Source organism: Cydia strobilella, chromosome 10 (assembly GCF_947568885.1).
Source record: "Cydia strobilella chromosome 10, ilCydStro3.1, whole genome shotgun sequence".
Taxonomy (NCBI): domain Eukaryota; kingdom Metazoa; phylum Arthropoda; class Insecta; order Lepidoptera; family Tortricidae; genus Cydia; species Cydia strobilella.
Window position 1 is genome coordinate 13576899 of NC_086050.1, and position 14819 is coordinate 13591717.

A 14819-nucleotide genomic window follows, 5' to 3' on the forward strand; every position below is an offset into this window, starting at 1 on the left:
CGAAAACCAACTTTCCGCACGCTAAACAGCCACGAAAGTAGCACTTTTTGAGCAACTGTATTAAAAAAAAATATATGGATTAGAGTTTTGTGGAGTAGGTATAGGTAGTTTTCTTGAGTGTTTTCGATTTTTAGTCGTAAAATGATTCTATGTCACATAGGTGGTTTTATTGATTTAAAGATACACATATTAAACTAAAACGGGACTTCGTTACATACTCGTTCATTTATTATTTTTTCTGAAGTTTCGAGTTTGCCAGAAGTTGTATCAACATTTTATAGCTGCGTGAGTTTTTTGGAACTACCCGGTTTCGAATCCGTAAGCTCACGAACTCATGATCAGTTTCCTCTGCACTTCGTATGTTTGTTAGTTTAAAATAGCTTTATTATTTCCAGGATGCTGACTTGACGGCGGTGACCCGCGCGCTGAGCGACGGCGTGACCCGCACCTTCCCGCTGGCCCGTTACACGCCCGTGTCCCCGCGCGAGAAACTCAAGTCCATCCTGGCCGAGCACCTCCCGCGCTCCCTGTACGAAGGGCTCTACACCGACTAAGCTAGGATTCACTGCTTTCGAACTGCCCCGCATTTAGCTTTCCGGTATTTTTCTTACCATCCTATTAAATATTCATTACCTACAAATATCTGAATACAAGATAAATACCTAGTTACCTAGTAATTTTGTCATCGCAAGTTTTATTCCCGTGACGCTGTCGCCACCTTTAGCAAAGTGTGCGCCATCTACAACATACGCAAGCATGTCACTTCTACATAGCATAGGTACTTAACTATTGTACCTACATAAACGAAAGCTCCGTGAATAACATTGGTTGACCTTTGGCATCGTTTTATTCAAGAGAAAGAGACACGCTCAAACAGTCTCTATTGTATTCTGACATCTGTGTAATGTACCATATTATCTTCGAACGAGCGAAATTATAAACTGTCCCGGAAATTTCCTTTGTGAACGAAATTTATATCTCAAAATTACAACGCCGTTGTGTCTACACAAGATGCAAATAACTGAATAAGGAAATTAATATGAAATCCATCAGCCCTGATAATTAAGTTAGGTGAAGTTGCTCGTCCAAAATGAGGCTATACAACGTTCGGCTCGGGCTTGCATAAGCTACAAAGTTAGAGCAACTTCGTTGGTCATTTAACCAGCATCTACTATCCACTTAAACACGTTCGCGGAACTCCAACACGAACTGAAACGAGTTTTCTATTCAACTTGAAATTTCCGTTTCAGTACAGTTAAGTAAATTTCACTTTTTCTTACTAGTAAAAGTTAAGATATAATATACTTGTGTATTTCCGAATAAGTCAAGTTATTTTCGATCGAATCGTTTAGCTAAATACTTACACATAGGCGGACAGTCTAATCTTTTTCAGTCGACAATTTTTGTATAACCACAGACTACATGTATATAACATACCCTCGTCAAATATATCAGATAACAAACGTCCGACTGACTGTGGCTGACAGCTTCTAATTACGGAGGTCTGTAGTATTTCTGTGGTCATAATAATTACTTCATTTGCCTAACGTTATTTTATCTTAACGTTAATTTCTGCTAATAATTCCTTAAATCCTAAAATCGATACATATTTGTATGTCAAATTATTTATAAATGTTACATATACAAAAACAATGCTTGAAGGTTAATTTTAGTACTTACCTAATTATCTGAAAATATGCATCCAGATTTTGCTATTAGTTATTCTTGGAAACAATATTATTACACTCTAGAGTCTACAATCACACAAGAAGTTACTTCCCACAACCTAACGTTGTTATTTTCCGTAAGTAATGGATACTTCCAGCTATGAATATATATTACAGTGGCGAAGTAATTTCTGTTTATTAAGTTGGTCGGTATTTCACTGCGAAAGCTCGACACTAAATAATTCCACCTTGCAACTGAAGCCTAACTCACGCCTTTTGAGTCTTGTGACTACGGTAGAGCATATTTTACTAATACGTATATTTACGCTTATTTCTGTAGAATACTCGTTTGTAGTATTTTTATACCAGGTTTCTGAATTCCGGTGATTAATTGCGAACTGCAAGCTACGGCCGACGTTTTGATTTTATAATTACCTCTCGATCAACCGTGTCAGCGGCATATGTTTCGTTGAATTTTGCACTTAAAAAGCTTTGAATTTTAGTTTTGCTTTACCTTTTGCTCATAAATATTCAAAGCAACACCAAACGCTAATAACACTACTATACTTAATATGAGGCGAGGGCGTCATAAAATAACTTTCTAGCGCGTTTTAGACCACTTAGTCGAGTCGCAGATGCACAGAAGGCTAGTTTTCAAACTTCTTTGTGCTAAAACTTACACCTTTTACCATATTTTATTATTATAGAGACCGTTCACACCAGTGTTGAAAGAAGTGAATTTCTACCGTTTACTTAGCAAAATATATGACAAAAAGTCATATCCCGACGTATACGTTGGCCGGGCCTAATCGTTAATATAAATATTACTTAACATGTAGAGAGTAACATTTTTATACCCGCTGTAGGCGAGGCAGCGTCAACCAAGCATATTGTAACCAAAAACGATTATTATTACCTTGAATCTCTCTGTGGTCGCTCCCTCATGACTGAGGATCGTGGTCATCAGTGGATGTGGATGCTGTGGATTACCTTGAATAACAAGCGAAAATATCCAGATATTGAATTTATATATATTGACCTGACACGCTGACCGCCGCGCCGCCACGATTGCAGCGTAGTACGTAGAAAACCTATTTCGTTATGTGTTCACTTTTATTGTGTCCATCCAATTTTATGTCGTTGAATTTGTTGATTAATTATGTTGTTTTTAGAGTTTATGTTTAAAATTTTAGAATAACGGCTTAGAACACTTACACTTGTAGAACAGTGAAAACTGGTACCTACACTTTGTATTAAAGTTTAATACTAATAATGGCCCGTTATGGTTATTTTGATTATTATGTAGATTTTGCATTTGGCATGGATCTATCCCTAAAGTAAAACATTGCTTATGTATTGTTTGTTAATCTCATTTTTTTATACGAATATAATTATTGCAAATGCCCAAATACAGCTGAAAACGCAACAGAAATCTCTGTTGTTTCCTATTAACTTCATTATAGGTACGTGGTATAGATATGTGTGATATATTTACCACATATTAGTAGAAGTACAAGAATGTCTAACTTCCATACAGAATTAGCCGATTCACGAGGAAATTGCCACGAGAAGCAGCTCGGTCTGGTCAAGTAAATGTAGACCGAATAATAAAAATAAGACCAAACTATTTCACGCCGGAATTTCCTCGCGAGGCATCATGTTCAATGTGGACCCTATTGTAAATTTCTCTTACAAGGGATAAGTCAAGTAGATTTTAGTTGTAGTGCCAATGTGTAGCAGCTGAAGTAGCAGAGCAGGCGAGGTGTTTAATACATCTTCACCCGCTATTATTACTACTCGTATAAATAACATTAAAGTTTGGTTTTGATCACTTTGAACACCTCGCTATTGTACTTCTGCCGCTGACTGTACTTTTCTCTGCTTGTATTTATAAATTTAAATGGTATTGTAACAAAGAGCGTGAAAGATTTTCGTCATCCAGCCAAATCCATTTGGATGACTACAGGCATTTAACTTACGAGAGAGCAATTGACAAAAGTTGATAGTTTTACGTGTGGATATATTTCGAATTATTGTGTTTGTATTTTTAATAAAATAATAAAGCTTAATAAAAAGGTTTCTTTTAACACTTAAATAACTTGATAACTTCCCCGAGTGTATTAACAAGCCGAGACGCCCAAATCCTATAAATAGTATAAAAACTTTTATAAAAAAAAGATAAACCGACTTCAAAAAGGATGAAATAAAATATTATTATTAAGTATATGCGTTACCAACTGATATGTTTGAAGTCGGTGCCAAGCCAAATTTTAAACCATATATTCATAGGGATTTTGGTGCAATTCGATAAAGATGCGGCTATATAAGTATGTAAGTTGGATTACCTAATGCAGCGTACTACGTAGGCGAACAACACGCGAAAGCGAAACGGCGCGGCACGGCGCCTTAATTAATCCTTTGATTCCTATATAGAAGTGTCCTACGTGGGCGATCTCGTTGCGAACTCGAACGAATTGGGCCGGCCGCGCCGTGCCGCGTCGCTTCGCTTCGTATTCGCGAGTGTTCGCCTATGTAAGACGCAGCGTTACACGACGACAATAAACTTCCTGTACAGTGTACACCTCAGAACAGAACACACGGTTGAACCTTCTTGGCGCAGTTCGTACCATGCTTGTCGGCACGTTAGTGTAAATCTAATACGTTTTGTCGTCGTATTTTTTTAAAGAGCATTTCTTACTAATTCTTAAACAGTCATAGCACGCAAGTGTGGGATTGGGACTGAGTTATTTTCTGTCGCTTATCCAGAGGACTACATTTCGAAATATAAAACAATTCAAGGAACCTTCATGCAAAATTTCAGCTAAAGCGGTTCAGTTGTTTAGCCATGAAAAGGTAGCAAAGAGGCAGACATAATTGCTTTCACGTTTATAACATTTGTACAGTTGTAATGGGATTTATAGACATAAAGCTGATTATTTTTGACTGGTATTGTTACTACTTGGAGTACTTGGCTTGGCACCGACTTCAAACATATCAGTTGGTAACGCATATACTTAAACACGGAACCCTAAAAAGGATAATATTTTATTTCATCCTTTTTGAAGTCGGTTTATCTTTTTTTAATAAAAGTTTTTATTTTTCCATTTTTAGTTTTAAGACATTGTTAAGAGCGTGACGCATGAATGAAAAACATAATCATGTTTATCTGTAAATTCGTAAACTTTATTAAATAATCAGAATTTTCCTCGAGTCCGTCTGGGAAATCATTCCTGTCAGTAAATCCATTCTCCGCCCCGCCACTGACCCAATCCCTCAAACCCCCCGATCACTCAACCTCACAGCACATCAACCCCTGATCACTGAACCCCTCGACCCTAAACCACCAACCCTTCAACCGCCATTCCCCAACCCCTAACCCCAGACCCCTAAACTCCTAACCCTAACCCCCAATCCCTTAACTCCCAACCCCTCAGTCTCCGACCCATCAACTCACCTCCCCTCAACCCCCAACCTCAAACCCCCCAAACACTAATACCCTCTACCTTCACCTCTCAGTCTCTTTGGTTGTTTCCAACACTACCTACATCAAAAATAATACACATACGAGGGAAGTTATCAGTAGCCTTACCACGAGTTTGACATTGATATATTCGCTATCGTGTGCGTAACTTACTGTTTATGCATCTCGCTCGTACTGGCGTATTAGTGTACAAAGTAAGTTACGAAGAATATTTAGTGCCAAACTCGTGGTTAGGCTACAGTTGCACTACATCAAATTGGTGGTATTGGTGAGGAAATGCTTGAGTTACTTTAGAAAACACCGAAATTACCATACACGTGCCTTTAAAAATTGAGGAGTTCCCTCAATTCCTCACGGATTCCATCATCAGATCAAAACCAAAAATATTACGAAAACACCTTGGAGAGGTAACTTCTTTCAAACAGAAAAAGAATAACTCAAATCGGATCATGGGTGCCGGAGTAATCGCTGAAATCATTATCATCAAAACAATCATCATCATCAGCTCCACTTCATCAAATTGGTGGTTTTCTAGAAAAAATGATCAAGTTGCTTAAGAAAACGACCAAATCACCATACATGTGCCTTTAAAAATTGAGGAGTTCCCTCAATTCCTCATGGATCCCATCATCAGAACAGCACCAGATTAATGTGGAACCACCTTGGTGGTAGTTCCTTTCAAACAAAAAAAGAATTGTTCAAGTCGGACCACGGGTCTCGGAGTAATCGCTGAACATCCTACATTAAAAAAATCATCATCACTATCTTCAAAACAATCATCATCATCAGGTCCACTTCATCACATTGGTCGTTTTCGAGAGAAAATGCTCAAGTTGCTTATGAAAACACCCAAATCACCATACATGTGCCTTTAAAAATTGAGGAGTTCCCTCAATTCCTCAGGGATCCCATTATCAGATCAGAACCAAATTAATATGGGACCAACTTGGAAGTAGCTCCTTTCGAACAAAAAAAGAATTACTCAAATCGGACCACGGGTCTCGGAATAATCGGTGAACATACATAAAAAAAAAAAAAAAAATAGCCACAACCGAATACAGAACCTCCTCCTTCTATGAAATTGAAGTCGGTTAATAAATGAGGATCAATGATTATGTTGTTGTTTATCAACATTGCGGGTCTCCGTTAGTTACATATTTTTTTTAGTTTTCCATTAACTATGTGGTCGACAGATATCATCCGACTGGATAAGGGCAAATGGATTCTCAATCCAAGTACGCTTTAAACGGTTTTACACTGCTATCCAATGCAGTTTGATAAACCCGCTGAATATCATTTCCAGGGCATTATCTTATGGGAAGTAATTAAATGATTAGCCATTTTTAAAACTGATCTACAAAAAAAATTGCCATTAAATCATTTGGGCAGCATACAAATATGTTTCCGGCAATAAATAAAAATCGAGCTGCAACTCTTGTTCAGCAAATAATTCACAAACGGTCAACATTATAACCAACATCCATCTGCTTAATAAATATTTGAGCTGCAAAATTATTATTTGGTTAGCAAGATTTAAAAATTGGTTGGCAGTTTAATTGAGACGTATGCATATTAAAGAATGGTATTCTGATATAATAAGATGGGTTGCGTTTGATTTGAAAAATCGGCAGTTGCAGGCGGAGCGGAATCAGCTCACGTGACCATCACGTGACACGAGCAGCCAATAGTGTGCGTGCATTTCATTCGATGATTATTAGCAGTCACATTGCGGTGTTCTAACGTATTTGTTGGTGATATTTATCCATTTTGGTACTTTGAGAGTATTATAGGTGTAAAATGGAAGATATTAGCTACTAGAAAAGTGGGTTAGGTTAGGTTAGAACTGCGACCTTCACAGAAAACAACTGCTACTAAAAAAGTGGGTAAGGTAAGGTTAGAACTGCGACATTCACAGAAACAAACTGCTACTAGAAAAGTGGGTTAGGTTAGGTTAGAACTGCGACCTTTACAGAAACCAACTGCTACTAGAAAAGTGGGTTAGGTTAGGTAAGAACTGCGATTTTCACAAAAACCAACTGCTATTGGAAAACAGTTAAGTGGGCAGTTTTTTGAAGAACAAACCGCACAATATGACTGGTTTGGTCAAATTCGGCAAAAAACTTTTTGTGTGTGTGTGTGTGTGTTTTCTGCATATGACACGTTATATCTTTTTACATCTTGGAGAAGAAAAAAACTTTCCAACGAATAAGTAGTTTTTTATTTACAGATAAGTCATGCGACTTCCTTTAAAACTTTAATATCTGTCAGTAGGTATGTCTAAACCAAGTCACATAGTGGCAGTGTCGCAGCCAAAAAGGCGTTTTGCACTGAGTATTACAAAAACAATTTTTCATAAATAATGACAATTGTCGGGTTATTCGAGCCCACGGTGTATAATATATTATATACGTAAACGAGTAACATGGTAAATTATATTCAGCACTCGTCTCAGCCGAGGAGACTCAATGTCGAAGAATACATAGAACATGATTCCGTTAGGAGCACCAAACTTTCCGACGTGGAAACGGCCTACTTATCTTTTAAGAAGGCTGGATATTTTCGACTTGAGCAAGGCCTCGTATATCGCTGCCAAATATTATTACATACCTACCTGTGTTAGGTAAATATTATACGACCCATATTTACTCGTACATTAGCCATTAGGGATGAAAAATATTAACTGTAAGATATCAAACAAACTCAAACCAAATCAAATCCAAATGAACGTCATTTAATTATTCATTATTATTTATCATTAAAAATCACCATTTAAAAGCCAATTCTACCATCTAACGGAAAGAACTCAAAATTTGTATCTGATTACTTTGACCCACGTGTGGATAAAATGCAACTTTCTCATCGGTTTTTGAACGATCAAGAGAACCTTTTTACCAGCTGGTGTGGTGAAAAGTAACTTACCAACTCATATTAACTGTCAGACTGTACAATCACTCGTACACAAAATTAATAAGTATACAAGAAGAATAAACGAAACAGAATGTACCTATACAGTACCTATTTCATTTTATTTCGTATTAACTACATAGTTTAACACGCGATAATCGAAGTTCAAAGCTTAGCAACAACATTCTGTTCCCGTAGGTATTGGATTTCTTTTGTCTTCTAGTTGCCTGTTATAGAAAGTAACACGAAACCAGCTTGTTAGTGCCGGCTCGCTTTCTGTAGATGGACGGAAATAACTGAGACTGAGTTACGGATTAATCAAATCAATAATATAAGCAACAATAACTATGTATAGAATTATTATCAATAGCAGTCTCTTTGGACATAAAATATTAGTAAGTTGATGTGTGGTTGATTTATTTCGCCAAATTTCACTTGGCAACCAACTTTTCGCCAAAGTTTCATTTGGCAAACCAATCGTTGGCATAACCTTACTTCGCAACCATTTCATTTCTCAACCCCATACTTGCGGAATGAAAATGACGTACTAGGTTGGGTTAAGTTAGGTTATGGATTATGTAAATTTGCAGGGCAAGCGTCCCAACATGGCTGCGCAGGAAGCTGCCGCGGTGAGACAGGCCCCTGCGGTACCTACCGGTCAATCGAGCCTGAGTTCGGAGCCCACGAAACAAAAATGGAGTATCATAGCGGGCAAAAAAAGCCAAGGCAAGGCAACAACCCAGGCGGACAAGACGCCCAAGACGCGGAAAAATGCCAATAAGACGACCCCGAGGAAAACCAAACTCAAGCCGCCTAGAACTGCTGCTATTACTCTAACGCTAACGCCAGAGGCAGCGGAAAAAGGAGTAAAATACGAGACGGTCCTGGCCAAGGCTAAAGGAAACATTAAATTGGAGGAAATTGGCATCTCTCAAGTCCGCTTTAAAACTGCGGCAACGGGTGCTCGAATATTGGAAATTCCTCCGGAAACAGCAAACGCAGAGAAGGCAGCCGATGATCTGGCCGCAAAACTTAGGGAGGTTCTCGGCACCGATGTGCATGTTCAGCGACCCGTTAAATGCGCGGAAGTTCGTGTTACTGAACTGGACGACTCTGCAACCACTGAGGAGGTTGTAGCCGCACTGGCTGCGGAGGGCGACTGTGCCGTTGGCGCAATCAAGTCCGGCGTCATCTCTCGTAATCAGAGTGGATATGGGTCGCTCTGGCTAAGATGTCCGGTAGTAGCAGCTAAGAAAGTGGTTGAAGTGGGCCGTCTCAAAGTGGGATGGGTATCGGCGCGGGTGGTGCTACTGGAAGCTAGGCCACTAAGATGCTACCGTTGCCTCGAAGAAGGACACGTGGGTGCGAAATGTGACAGGGGTATAGACCGCAGCAGCATCTGTTTCCGCTGCGGACAACCCGGACACAAAGCTAGAGAATGCTCTGCTGCTGATCCGCACTGTGTTGTCTGTAAGGCTGCTGGAAATCCAGCGACACACTCGCTGGGTGGCAAAGGTTGCCGTGGTGGAAAGCCCCAAAAGGGCAAAAAAGTAGGTAAAACAACGACCGAAAGTGGATCTTCCCAGATACATCCTGCTGATCGGCCCAGCAACCAATCTCAACTGGACGAGGCGGAACGCATGGACACCACAAAATAAAATGGCTCTTAAGTGTCTGCAGGTGAATACTAACCACTGTGTCATGGCCCAGGACCTTTTGGTGCAAGCTATGGCGGAATGGCAAATAGGTGTGGCTGTGGTCTCGGAGCCCTACTTTATCCCCAACCGGGACGACTGGGCCTCGGACCGCAACGAAACAGTAGCCATCATAGCACCCGCTACAACTGGAACCCTTGAGAATGTTGTGAGAGGGAGGGGGTTCGTTCTTGCTGTTATAGGTGGCATCGCTGTCATTGGCGTGTATTTCCCACCTAGTCTCACGCTCCTTGAGTTCGAGCAGGTGATCTCGGATGTCGGCGCTCTGGTCGGACAGATATCTCCCATCCCTGTGCTGGTCGCCGGAGATTTTAACGCCAAATCCACAGCGTGGGGATGTCCAGCGACAGACGTCAAAGGGGAAGTTCTGGAAGAGTGGGCGATATCATTAGGACTGGCTGTCCTCAACACCGGGTCGGAAAGCACGTGCGTGAGGCCACAAGGCGAGTCCATAGTAGACATAACTTTTGCGTCAAACGCATTGACACGCCGTGCTCAAAACTGGAGGGTGGTGGTTGATGCAGAGACGGCATCGGACCACCGATATATCCGTTTCGATGTTGTTACGCTTCCTGCTGCCACAATGGGAAACCGACCCGCTGCAGGGGACAGCCCAAGGTGGAAGGTAACGAAGCTGGACAGGCAGCTTGCAAAAGAAGCGGCCATAGTCGAGTCTTGGGGGCACAGTATTGGTCCAGTGGAAGTAAGAGTTGAGCATGAGGCCGAACGACTCGGCGCTGCAATGATCCGCGTGTGCGACGCAGCGATGCCGAGGGCTAAACCTTTCTCGCCGATGCGACGAGTGTATTGGTGGCGACCGGAACTCCACCAACTGCGGAACGCTTGCGTGGCTGCGCGCCGTCGGTACACGCGAAGCAGAAGAAGGCGCATCCGAATCCAAGGAGAGGAAGATGCTCTTTACGAAGGGTATAGGGCCGCTCGTAAAACACTGCAGACTGCTATCGCGCAGGCCAAAGAGGCTGCGTGGGAAGAATGGTTGGAAACGCTCAACAGGGATCCATGGGGCAGGCCGTATCGGGCCGTAAGACAAAAGTTCCGACCCTGGGCGCCCCCACTAACCAGCAGTCTCCAGCCAGATCTCCTGGAGCGAGTCGTCGGTGCTCTGTTTCCAGAAAGGGGCGAGTTTGTACCGCCGGCCATGGCGTCCACCACAAGACCACCAGACGTGATAAGGGATGTTCCACCAGTCACAGAGGTCGAAATGAGCGCTGCTGTCTTGAAACTCTGCTCCAAAAAGACAGCCCCCGGGCCAGACGGCATACCTGGGCGTGCCTTGGCAGTCGCACTCAGCGAGATGGAGGAAAGAGTCAGAGACCTTTTCACCGCGTGCCTGACTCAGGGGCGGTTCCCCGATAGGTGGAAAATGGGCAAGCTGGTGCTCCTTCGGAAGGACGGACGCCCACCTGATCAGCCGTCGGCCTACCGCCCCATAGTGCTGCTCGACGAGATGAGCAAACTTTTTGAGCGCATAATTGCAACTCGTCTCGTCAGGAGCATGCAGCCGGGTCTGAGCGACTGCCAATATGGCTTCCGCCCGCAGCGCTCGACACTGGACGCGATTGCCCGCGTAAGGGATTTTGCCGAGGAGGAGGTCTGTCAGGGTGGGGTTGTGATGTCCGTGTCACTCGACATTTCCAACGCATTCAACACCCTACCCTGGGAGACAATAAAAGCGGCACTCAAATATCACAACGTGCCCTATTATCTGCAAAAAACAGTGGCGGATTACTTTGCCGGGCGCGTTGTGGTATTCCCAACTAAGGATGGCTGGGGGAGGCGGGAGATGGCGTGCGGTGTTCCACAGGGCTCGGTGCTGGGCCCGCTCCTGTGGAACATCGGTTACGACTGGGTCCTACGCGGGACCACTCTACGGGGGGTCAGCATTACCTGCTACGCTGATGACACCCTCGTCTCGGCCTGCGGCAGGACCTACAGGGAGGCCGCCTATATAGCCACAGCAGGGGTTGCACACGTGGTGCACAGGATTCGGGCGCTAGGTCTGGAGGTCGCACTGCACAAATCCGAGGTTCTGGTCTTCCACGGGCCTCGGAACAAACCACCGGGGGGAGCCCAAATTACCGTGGGAGGAATTTCCATCGCCGTCGGGTCGACGATGAAGTACCTAGGACTCGTTCTCGACAGCAGATGGAAGTTCGAGGAACATTTCAGGCGTTTGGCTCCGAAATTGCTTTCTGCAGCCGGAGCGCTTGGGCGGATCCTCCCAAATCTGGGCGGACCAGGAGGAGCCTCCAGGCGGCTCTATATGAGCGTGGTGCGCTCAATGGCGCTTTACGGGGCACCAATATGGGCGGGCACCCTGGGAACTCGAAGTGCGGCCCTATTGCGTCGGCCGCAGCGGGCCATAGCTCTCAGGGTGGCCAGAGCGTATCGCGATAACTCGCACGCAGCAGCCGGCCTGCTAGCCGGAAGCCCGCCTTGGGACCTTGAAGCCAAGGTTCAGTCCGCGGTCTATTGGCGGGTGCTGGCAGCAAGGAGGGAGGAAAACTGGCCCGCCCCTCAAGAAGTTCGCAAGTGGCGGGAAGAAGCACGAGAAGTGCTATATGAAAAATGGTCGGAGCGTCTGGAGATCCCGGGAGCTAGCCGGGACCTGGTGGCCGCTGTTCGACCCGTTCTGAAAGAATGGGTCGAACGCAAGCACGGTGCACCCTCCTTCCACCTCACACAGCTCCTAACGGGGCACGGCTGCTTCGGCTGGTACCTGTGTGAGAGGGTGGGAAGAGAGCCGACGACAGCGTGCCACCACTGTGATGGAGAAGCCGTGGACACGGCTCAGCACACGCGCGAGGTATGCCCTGCATGGGCAGAGCCTCGCGCTGCGTTGTCCGCGGCTGTGGGAGGAGACCTCTCACTGCCGGCGCTAATACGCCGTATGATCAGCAGTGAGGAGGCATGGGCGGCAGTGGCTTCCTTTAGCGTCACTGTTCTAACGCAAAAGGAAGCGGCAGAGCGATCGCGCGAGGACGACGCGAACTCGCTCCCTCAGCGCCGAAGGAGACCAGGTAGGCGGCGAAGAGCCTTCGCATCAAGGATAATGCCGCCTTAACGGGACCCAGCGGGTGATGGGTCGGGAGTTCCATCACCCGCATGAACAGGTTCGAGCTGGAAGGCCCTCGAGTGTTCCGAGGAGCCTTCAACGAAGAAGCTGCTAGAGCGGCCGTAAAGAATGGGTTCGCAAGAACAACGCCGACGGGGTATCGGAGGTCTACAACCGAGTTCCCGAAACCCCGTCTACAAAGCACGCGGCGGAACACCCCAGGAAATGGATTATGTAAATTTGCGAAATGAAATTTCGCCAAACTAAAAATATGGGATACATAGTTTGGGAGATGAAAGTTTGTCAAGTAATTTTCGCCGAAACATCAGTAAGCCAATTGATGTTTGTACAGCCAGAAATCAAAACAGAATTTTGGCGTTATAGAAATAAAGACTGATATTCAGTTATGAATGTCGAAAATCAGCACGCGTAACATACTCGCGCAGCAAGCTAATTGACATGTTTTCTCTAGCAGTAAAGTATATTTGTTTGATATGGAAATTTCTGTCAGTTTAACAGTGGTGTCTGCTAGATTTAAGAAATCTGTATCAGAGCACTGGCTTCTTTTTAACAAACGTAGCCATAATATATCGAGTTCGGGCTTATTTCAAGGAGTAGTTGGCGTAACTGAGCTACAAAGGAATAAACTCTAAAAACGAACTTCTCCCTAGCGGCCTAGCCAAGGTGACGATCGCTTGCGCTTCGCCATCGAATCACTTTGTGTCTCTCTATCACCTTCTATATAAGTGCGACAGTGACAGTTGCGTTTTGTTCGCTACGTAGCGTTAGCGATTGGCATGATGTCTACGAGGCCTGGAGCGTTACCTAGCGAACGTGATAGAACTTTCTCACTTGGCGCAGAATTGAGATAAATGGCCGTTCTTAACAACATTTACAAGTCTAAATGTACTCGATGGACTAACTTAATATTTGTTTTACTTTAAAAACCTATTTTAGCTTCATACAAGTCCAAATAGCAGTAAAAACTACTTGGTGAAATTTTATGTGTAAGGTTTTGTCAGATTCATTTCAGACCGCTCAGCTAGACTTGCGTTGTCGCGCGCGACTCTTCATAATACCTATCAAGCGCTACTTTATGGCTTCTCTACACGATGGGCTATTATACTGGCCCACTAAGATGAGCCAGCGTGTAGACAGGGTAGTGGTGTCGGATGGCTTATGGCGTGGCGGGATGGCGGTGGGATGGCCACGGTGTCGGTTTTTCGTCCGCACATCAAAGGTAGTGTAGTGGGCTAGCGATGGTGCGATCTACACGTGCCCCATTCGATAGTTCATGCACTCAATCGCATGGCCACCTCGCTGGTCCAACGCTGGGCCATCGTGTAGAGGATCCATTAAGTGTGGACCTGTAGAGTCGCGCGCGACAACGCAAGTCATGGTAAGCGGTCAGAGTGCCTAGCCTCTTGGTTTGCCAATCGTTTGCGTCGTAACGAACGAAACGCTAATGTCCCTCTGTCGCAGTAATATGGAAGAGTGATAGAGAGATATTATCGTTTCGTTCGCTACGGCCCAAACGATTGGCATCTTGGCTAGGCCCTCTGGAGTAAAATTTGCGAAAATAGGTAACTGACCGAGCGAGAGCCAAGTTCTCCGTTTTAGTTTTGGGCAAAAATGCTTTCGTATATCCAGCTGTTCTCCTCTACATGTCGCATTTATTAATCGATTCTAGAGAAATTTGGTGAGCAGGTTTTGTCGGTTCAGTTTTTGGACTTATTCAAAATGGCGGAGATATCGAGGGTCGACATGTCTGTGAGCTGTGAGTCAGTCAAAGAGAATTTTTTTTTGTTAATTGACTGGTTTCTCTTCCCATTAAAATATAAGTCTAATATAATTAAGAAAATATATCACAATCAAAAATAAAAAAGCAGATCAAATTTGTTTTGAAAAGGATTGTTTTGTTAACAAAGAACGCAATAGATACCATTGTTTTGTTATACCAGCGTAGAAAGGAAAAG

The 14819-nt window shown here is 43.9% G+C and overlaps 2 protein-coding genes across 2 annotated transcripts in view; one reads left to right on the forward strand and one right to left on the reverse strand.

Moving 5' to 3' along the window:
- LOC134744626 (D-beta-hydroxybutyrate dehydrogenase, mitochondrial) overlaps window positions 1-3742 on the forward strand; it is a 93519-nt gene extending 89777 nt beyond the window's left edge. Inside the window, exon 8 of the mRNA XM_063678507.1 lies at window positions 396-3742. Within this exon, the coding sequence (XP_063534577.1) occupies window positions 396-554 (159 nt within the window). The 3' untranslated portion in view covers window positions 555-3742. The remainder of the gene's footprint in view (window positions 1-395) is intronic.
- The window catches only part of LOC134744616 (spondin-1-like), a 313657-nt gene that overhangs the window by 172949 nt on the left and 125889 nt on the right, over window positions 1-14819 (reverse strand). The window lies entirely within an intron of this gene.